The sequence below is a fragment of the Hordeum vulgare genome, chromosome 1H (assembly GCF_904849725.1).
Source record: "Hordeum vulgare subsp. vulgare chromosome 1H, MorexV3_pseudomolecules_assembly, whole genome shotgun sequence".
In the NCBI taxonomy this organism is placed as follows: domain Eukaryota; kingdom Viridiplantae; phylum Streptophyta; class Magnoliopsida; order Poales; family Poaceae; genus Hordeum; species Hordeum vulgare.
In genome coordinates, this window is record NC_058518.1 from 340,404,517 (window position 1) to 340,413,151 (window position 8,635).

An 8,635-nucleotide genomic window follows, 5' to 3' on the forward strand; every position below is an offset into this window, starting at 1 on the left:
CGGGGGGTGTGGCGTCGAACGGCTAGGCATCACACAGTGTAGTGTGGCGCCTAGATGTGGGCGCCACACAAAATGGTCAGACGGGTGAAATATTTTTCCCGAGGGGTCACTCTCTCATGGATCATTTTTGTCAATTTTGCCCAAACCCACGGGCAAACAACTATAGTTCCAAGCTTAAAAAAAGAAGAAGGAATTTCACCCTTCTCTTTCGGCCGTACCGCGCTGCGAGCAGCAATGGCGTTGGCCGCGGCCGCGCGCAGAAGCCTCGCATCCGGTGGCCTCTCCGGTACCCTCGCCCGCCGCCTCCATCCGTCACTCCCCCAACTGCTTCCATCCAACCCCACCGGCGATCCCCGAAAACCCTCGCCCCTTCCACCCCCACCCGCACCACGGCCGTTTCACTTCGCGCTCGCCCCTCGCGGGACACCCCATACCCTAAGCTTCCTCCCGTTCGGTCTTCACCTCCTCCCCGGGCCATCCCGCCGCAGCTTCTCCTCCTCCCGCGACACCGGCTTCACCGACGGCCTCACCGATGCCGCCCATTCCGCAGCGTCCGTGGCGGCCCCGGCGAGCTTCCCCGGCGAGGTGGCATGGGCCGCGGAGGACTCGTCAATGGCCGTCGCGGCGGTGCAGCATCTCATCGATGCGGTCCATTCCGTCACCGGTCTGAACTGGTCAGGGTTTAGGGGTTTGAGGAATTTGCGCCTTTTACCTTGTCTTCAGAATTTCGTTTCCCGTGTGTGCATCACGTTCCTTGTTTATTGCTTTCACTACAGGTGGATTTCTATTGCTCTCTCCACAGTGCTGCTACGCTGTGGGATGTTCACAATTGCGACGCTTGTCAGGAAACGACTATATGTAAGATCTTAAGTATTACCAATGTTCCTCCCTTTGGTTTTATCCCCTTTCGTAAATATAAGACCTTTTAAAGATTTCAATATGAACTACATACTGATTTTGCTCCGTATGTAGTCCATATTGAAATCTCTAAAAGGTCTTATACTCCATGATAGAACGGAGGGAGTACTTTACTATGCATGTTAGAACACTTATCTATACTGGGCGCTATAAGTAAGCAGGCTCGTATCTTGTATAGTCAGAAGTTGCTTGTACCCAATTAGTCGCAAGTCAGATTTTATCCCATCTTTTGGTCGTGAGAAGTAAACCAAATTTCTGCATGTAAAGTTAAGATTCTTTGCTCGGGGTTAATCCCACCAACCAGGCAACAATAACAAAGCGGTAGGTTTAATCAGCCAGCTTTTTGTAAACCCAAAACTCACATATGGGGAATATGTGTGTTATCCATTAGTTTATGTGTGCCCTGTGCTATAATGCAATATCCTTGAGTAAAATGTGTGTTGGGAAATGTGAGAACCTCTTCGGTATCCTGTAGAATTCAATTGTTTCGTATGAAGTTCTTGCAGAACTCCCATGCATTGTAAAAGTGCCTAACTCACTACAGAGCCAACTGAAATAAAATTCAGTTGTCATATTTTACTTTGAAGAATTTTGTTTTGATCACAGGCTTAACCCTACTTTCTTTAATGCTTCAAACTTACATAGGGGATGCGTCAGGAGCTGTTTCAATTCTTCAAGTTGGTAAAGGATGTATGTAAGATCCCTGCAATAAGGGAAGCGAAAAATTATTAGATTTTTACTACTACTATTGCACTGTACAATCGGCATATTCTATTGTCAAGAAATTTAACTGTACACAATTATTTCCTGCAGTCTAAGGGTAAAAAATCAATTAAAGAACTTGAAGATGCAGGAGAGCCTATGATCAGAAAGTATGTAAAATGCTTTAGTTGCGTTTGTATTGAGACATTATTGCCAGCGCTAATGTTTTCTTTCTGAGTAAATATCCTTAAATAAATGGTTCTTTCTGGATGAAAGAAGAGATTGTGTGATGTTTAATGTTAACATGAAAGAGAGAAAAAGAAGTTTTGTGGTTCCCCAATCTTCTGTCTTTCCAGTGTTCAATCATGACACATATATGCTTAAAAGTTATTCAACAGGAAAAAGATGTTAGTTTGTTTCATCCGAGACATGAAATGATTTTGGCCTAGGAGACAACGCAGTTTAAGAAAAATACTAATAGAACCTGTCTTTGCTGGGGGCTGTGCACTGTACAGCACAATATATCAAGAAAACTGCACTCATCCTTTCCAATTACTGTCGGCGCCCTGTAGATTGATATATCATCATACATCCCCAGGCAGGCATAAATGCATCCAACTGCAACAAAGTATGGAAAATCATGGGACTGACAATCATTTCTAATATTGAAGTTGGATATATGAACGCGGAAACTTAGTTAGGCCCTTTTTATTTGTGTTCTTGCATTTGCAATTTCAAACATAAAAATAGTGTTGTTCCAGTCAAACACTTTTGAAGTTGTATAATGTCCACACTCCATACCTCCTTCAGCAAATCGGGTCACTTTTGCTGGACAGTTTGGTGAAAATAATTTCTTTTGGTATTTGATTATTTACTGTAAAAAGTAGAGTGCATGTGCAAACTTCCTAGTTTGCCTTGTACCTATGGTGCCGTGGTGTGAATGCCTGGCTCTAACCAATATAGTAATAATTCATGTTGCTGTGTAGCTTGTTTGGCATTTCCCTTCCAAATTGTCGCCCCTGACTTCTGTGTTTCTTATTGCGTTAAAATTCCTTTTGACTGACAAATTTAACCGCATGCCATAAACAACATCTAACTTATCTTGCTCCTACTTGTTGTTTTAGGGACCTTCCATGGGTTTCTGTAAATTCTAAATATTCGCTCTTGTTCACACAGGCTTGGTTTTCTGCCAATTCTTCAAATCATTGCGACACCATATACCTTTATAACTCTTTACCGTGCTGTAAGTTGATTTCACATGCTGAACAATTTTTTATGTATCACTTCTTACCACCACAACCATCTTCATTGTTTCCATTTTCACAGATTTCTTATCATTTCAATTTTCTGTCATGCTTCTAGATATCAAACATGGTTGAGAAAGTTCCATCTTTAAAAGGGGGTGGAGCTTTATGGTTTACTGATCTGACAACCCCTGATGCTCTTTGCATCTTTCCCATGATGACATCACTGTTCATCATGCTTCGCTTTGAGGTATATGTACAGTCCTTATCTAAATGTATGTTTGTTCTGGTGCTACAAAGTTTGAGATGCCATTTATCGCATCCTTCAACTATTTTCCCTTTAGATTCTGTTTAGTTTGTCTATGCTCCCGCTGTACACTGTTTCCATGAGATTTTTTTTTTAAGTGTTCACCAAAGAACTAGCCATGGACAGGGGTGTGTGGAAGCTTGCTATCCATGTGCCAGAACCATGAGTTGGTCGCGAGATCTTGCGGGTTTCACCTCTAGCCTACCCCAACTTGTTTGGGACTAAATGCTTTATTGTTGTTGTTGTTGTTGTTGTTGTTCCTCTCTATTGAGAAATTTAAGGTGGCAACTGGCCAGGCTTTTCAGGATTCCGATATTAAGTTAAACAATATGTACATTATTTGATACAAATTGTTATTGTTGGATTGTTTCATCAGTTTATCGGCTACTCGGTGACCCTTTGAGGAGGGATTAATCGGCAAGTTAACTGGTTTATCGGACGAATTCTTGACCAGGATTTAAAATCACCACCTAGTGAATTCAATTTTGTATCACAGAGTTCACATAAATTTGATTAATTGTTTGTCAAAGATAAGCACTGGGAAGTATGGACGCCTTGCCTTTCCAAATGGATGGAGGGATGACTAACATGAGTTTTTGGCTTTTAGGTCAACTATGGTGTCTCAACAAAACGAACAGAACACTCTCGCAAGAGGGAAGATAATATAAGGCAGGTTGTGAGAGCAATGTCTCTTGTACCTATGTTGTGGACAGCTACCCTTCCTCAGGTAGAGTGGAGTACTTGCTCATGCTTGGAGTTTTTGGTATTGAATAATTTACATTGTTGAATTTAGCCTGACCCCCCCCCCCCCCCCCCCCCCCCCCCCCCCCCGCGGTTTCAAATAAAAAGGTAACCGGCTTAATTTTTTTGTTTTCTTCAATGCCTTGAGGTTTATCACCATGTCTCCGTGAGTTCTTTCTTAAATACTGGTTGCTGTCTATTATAAAGGCCAAAAGATTATACCCAACTTAGTCAAGCCATTCTAAGTAAAGCTTGTAAACATGCTGATACTGCCCTACTTTCTGATGTCAAATCATCTCCAAATTTATGTCCTGTCCAGGCGATTTCTTGCTCCTTGGTCACCTGGAGCGGTCTGACTCTTGCAGGAAAGATAGGTGAGCCCTGTCACAGTCTCCTGTACCTTGCAATTGAGTTTGGTCTTATTTCCATTACACTTGACAATACATGCTTTCATTGCTTGCAGTTCTTAAGCATCCAGATGTGCAGAAAGTACTATACGGTGGCTCCTTACTACTAAAACAAGAACTTTCCTCTTCCGATGGACAGAAGGACCCGGCTGCTGAAGATTCCCCGCGTCCTGTCAAAGAAGAGGAAGAACCAGTTTCTCCAGAGAGAAAGAAATCTTCTGATGCCAGCGTTCAGAGAGACAAGTCTGACAAGAAATCGACCAAAGATGGTTAAATCTGGATATAGTCCTGACTTATCATCGCAGTATATCCATTGCTGGGACGACAATCTCCCAACGATCTGTTGTCTTATGCTTTGTATCTGAATCTAGATAGCTATGCTGCCATTCCAGGATTAGAGTGGCTGGCTGCTACTGCAGATGAGTAGGTAGCATACTGACGTGGTTTAGTTTATCGTATATTTAGTTCAGGCATCAGGTGAGATGTCTTGGTTACCGTTAACATGATACGGAGTAGTTGAAAAGAAATTGGGAGCAGAAGCTTCATATTTTTAAGCACTGATGGCTGGGTCTTGGAAGAGCAAACTTACTGCGTTTTTTTTGTAAAGAAACTGACCGGATATCAAATGAAGACCTGTCATATGTCCTTATTCTATAGGGTCCTTTCATTTGGATGAGGTTTAAGTATGTCTCACCATAGATGGCACATAATAGGCTGTTTTTTGTTTCCTTCACTTGTTTTTTCCTCCTCCTGTTTCTTTTTGTTTCTCCACCCTTTTTATTGTATTTTTTTTTCTACTCCTTCTGTGCCTAAATATAAGTATTTTTAGAGGTTTTACTAGAGGACTACATACGAATGTATATAGGCATATTTTAAAGTGTAATTTCTCTATTTTGCTTCGTATGAAGTATCCTAGTGAAATCTTGAAAAAAAAAACTTATACTCCGTATTTAGGAAGGGAGGTTGTAGAAAATATGTAAATATATTTTCCATACAGCTGTGCGTAACTCTAGTGACGCGCGCCTAGTGGACATACATCTGCGCATAGCGAGCGGACATGCAGCTATAATTACATGCAGATCGGTGTACGACTATAATTGGGAGTGATGCAAATTATTTTGAATCGGCCATAACTGGGAGTGATGCAAATTATTTTGAATCGGCCACGACACAGCAGGCTGAAGGGGGAACGCCTGTTCCAAGCGCACTGGTTGCATGTTGATACAGTGGATGAAAATAAGACTGAAAAATTCACTGTTCTGACCCTAGCTACGTAAAGAATTTACAGAACGAACTCATCCTGAAAAAATTTCACGATCTGATCATTTTTAGAAACGTCAGAAACCGTGGCGTTGCTACGGCACCTAGAAACGCCAGTCTAGCGTGACGCTTCTGGTCGACATTCAGACGTCAGTCTAGCTCGCGTTGCAGCCTAGACCGAAACGCCAATGACGTTTGCGTTTCTAGACATATACAAACGTCATTGATGTTGGCGTTTCATCTTTGCTGCTGGGAATAAGTTCCTCTCCTGTGCGGGAACAATTTCAGATCAAGGTGTTACTGTTTAGGATAACACTTGTTTTTCGATACTTTCTCAGTTGGCCAGCAATCATGCATGCAACCCAAAGCAAAAGCAGCAAGCAGTGGGCGATACCGAAAGAAACGAGCCACAGTGGCACAATACCTAGCTAGCCAGCCACATAGGAGTACTCCTAGATAATACCCCTACGTCCGGCGAGGACAAACCAACCACTGCACTGTACCCTTCCATGGCTGGCGGCTGTCTTTTTCTCTTGTTCTCTTCGAAAAAGGTTTCTTCGGTCCATGCATGCACCAGCGCAGAGTGTTGTCGCCTCACGCACTGCTGCCGAAGATGAAAAGCCAACGCCAATGGAGTTTCTATATAGTCCAGAAACGCCAACGTCATTTGCCTTTCGGTCTGGACTGCCACGCGAACTAGTCTGACGTTTGAATATGGACCAAAAACGCCACGCTAGACTGACGTTTCTAAGTGCCGCAACAATGCCACGGTTTCTGGCGTTTCTAAAAGGGTCAGATCGTGAATTTTTTTTGGGAGCGAGTTCGTTCTGTGAATTCTTTACGTAGCTAGGGTCGGAACAGTGAATTTGTCCTTGTTTGGTTGCGTGCATCACTGTTGTTAAACAAGCAACATGTTGTTTGGTTGCAAACGGCTAAAGATGTGATCATCACTTCTCACAAGTGGTGATCTTACGACACACACTGAACATTGTTTTGTTATGGCAGTTTATCCTAACTACTAGCAAATGACAGTACAAGTTATTAAGAGCCAACATGGCTGAATAAGGATAGTTCAATGATGCTAACTAAGGTGTTCGTCTTCCTCGCTTCTTCTGCTGCCTCTTTCTTGTTCCTCTTGTTCTTCTGCTTCAGATCCTTGTCTGACCTTTGTTATCCTACATTGTGTGAGCCCACTCCAACCTTTTGTTCTTCCACGCTTCGTTGTCAAACGCCTTCATACCATGGCCGGAGCTGATCACCTCATTAGGAGTCACATCTTCCTCCTCCGGCACAAATTCATCAACTACCGATTGCAGGATCCAGTTGTGAATGATGCAACATGCAATAACAAGTTTCACCTGGGTAGGGTAAAGGTGGAATGACTTCTGATCCAGGATCTTAAACCTGTTCTTCAGAGCTCCAAAGGCCCTCTCAACAGTCACCCTAAGGCTGGAGTGTCTGAGGTTGAACAGTTCGTGAGGAGTCCTAGGATAGTTCCTACCACCAAACTTGTTCAGATGGTACCTGATTTTCCTTAAGGGTGAAGGAGCACCTGGCCGACATGCATAGCCAGCATCTCCAAGGTAGAACTTGCCATCGGGGATGTTGATGCCATCATGACGACTCATGATGTCACTGAGAATGTTAGCATCATGTGCTGAACCTTCCCAGCTAGCCGACACATATGTGAACTTCGGATTGAAGTCAACAGCAGCTAGCACATTCTAGCTTGTGTAGTGCTTACTCCCTCTATATGTTGCAGCTTGTGACCTCGACACTTTGGCAGTGACATGAGTACCATCTATTGCTCCCATGCAATCTTGGAATGGAATTACAATATGTTGTTAGTCCACAGAATAACAATAACAACATATCAAGGCATGAACTACATACGGTATAAGTGCTCACCTTGAAGTATGGGTACCATCTTGGGCTAGTGCGAATTTTGGTAGGAGTCCGGCCAGTTGGTGACCTGATCATCTCTCCTCTGAGCTCCCCAACAGCATACAACACTTGCTTGAAGTACGTGGAGATGGTCTCCATTGTGCTCCTGAAGGTGTTGTGTACAACCTTGAACCTCTGGTTATGACCAACAACATGGAGGAACATGGTCACTTGCTCATCCACAGTGGTGTTGATGCTATCTTGTAGCAACCCCCGCTCCTAAACGTCTGCACAAGTCCGTTTAAAGGAGCTCTTTTCATTCTAAGCATCCACAAAGCCTCTGTGTCGTTGCCATTATAGATGTAGTTCATATTGGCCATCCTCTCCTGATCCCTGATTAACATGAGACCATACCGGATGAGAGGTTTCTCATTTCGACAAACAACTCTCATATGCTCCAACAGGATCCAGGCCTGAACCACACCTATCAGCGATGCTGCGTGAACTAGAAGCTTTGCCCGTTCATCCACAACCTAAGCCACATCCATGGTGCGGTCAGGGCAATCACTATCAACCCTAAACGCTCCTATCGAACGACCTATCACATAACAAAGGAGGGGGAAGGGTAGCTTACCAGCTTCGATGTCGGTGGAGACACGGCGGAGACGAGGATGGCTGATAGTGACGAGGGTCCTGATCTTTCGATGAGATGGTGGCTATCAATTTGGTGGAGCCGACTTTGACGATTCGACTACAAACATGCACGACGTTGCGCCTTAGCAATCGCTAAACCAACTCCAAGAGGTTATTGACCAGGTCGGAGCACGATCAACCTGACCGCGAAGGTCTCTTCCTGCAAGCAATCAAAGAACAAGCAAGAATATTATAAAAGCAATAGGAATATTGCGAATATATATGAAGTATTGGTAAGGGTGGGGATCCGAAATCAGTCTTTGTATGGTCGCTGGGCACAAACGAAGTACACGAAGTTGCAATGGCTAACTTTTAAGTAAAAAAAATCCTAAGCAAAAAACTACTAGGTTGATCTACTTATATAGGAGCAAGGGATGGCGACCAAGGAGGTGGGAGAACGTCGCAAGGCAGCCTAAAACTAACCATATGTCGTACAAGGCCTATGGGCCCAAGTGGAGATGATGCAACACCTTTGGACT

At 43.6% G+C, this 8,635-nt stretch overlaps 1 protein-coding gene across 1 annotated transcript; it reads left to right on the plus strand.

The window, feature by feature from the left end:
* Window positions 1-185: 185 nt before the first annotated feature.
* On the plus strand, window positions 186-4,968 carry LOC123434900 (mitochondrial inner membrane protein OXA1-like). The gene is made up of 9 exons (XM_045115541.1): window positions 186-674; window positions 777-858; window positions 1,564-1,608; window positions 1,732-1,790; window positions 2,797-2,863; window positions 2,983-3,114; window positions 3,779-3,898; window positions 4,232-4,286; window positions 4,376-4,968. The coding sequence occupies exons 1-9, from the start codon at window positions 235-237 to the stop codon at window positions 4,591-4,593; spliced, it is 1,218 nt and encodes a 405-aa protein (XP_044971476.1). The 5' UTR covers window positions 186-234; the 3' UTR covers window positions 4,594-4,968.
* Window positions 4,969-8,635: the final 3,667 nt, after the last annotated feature.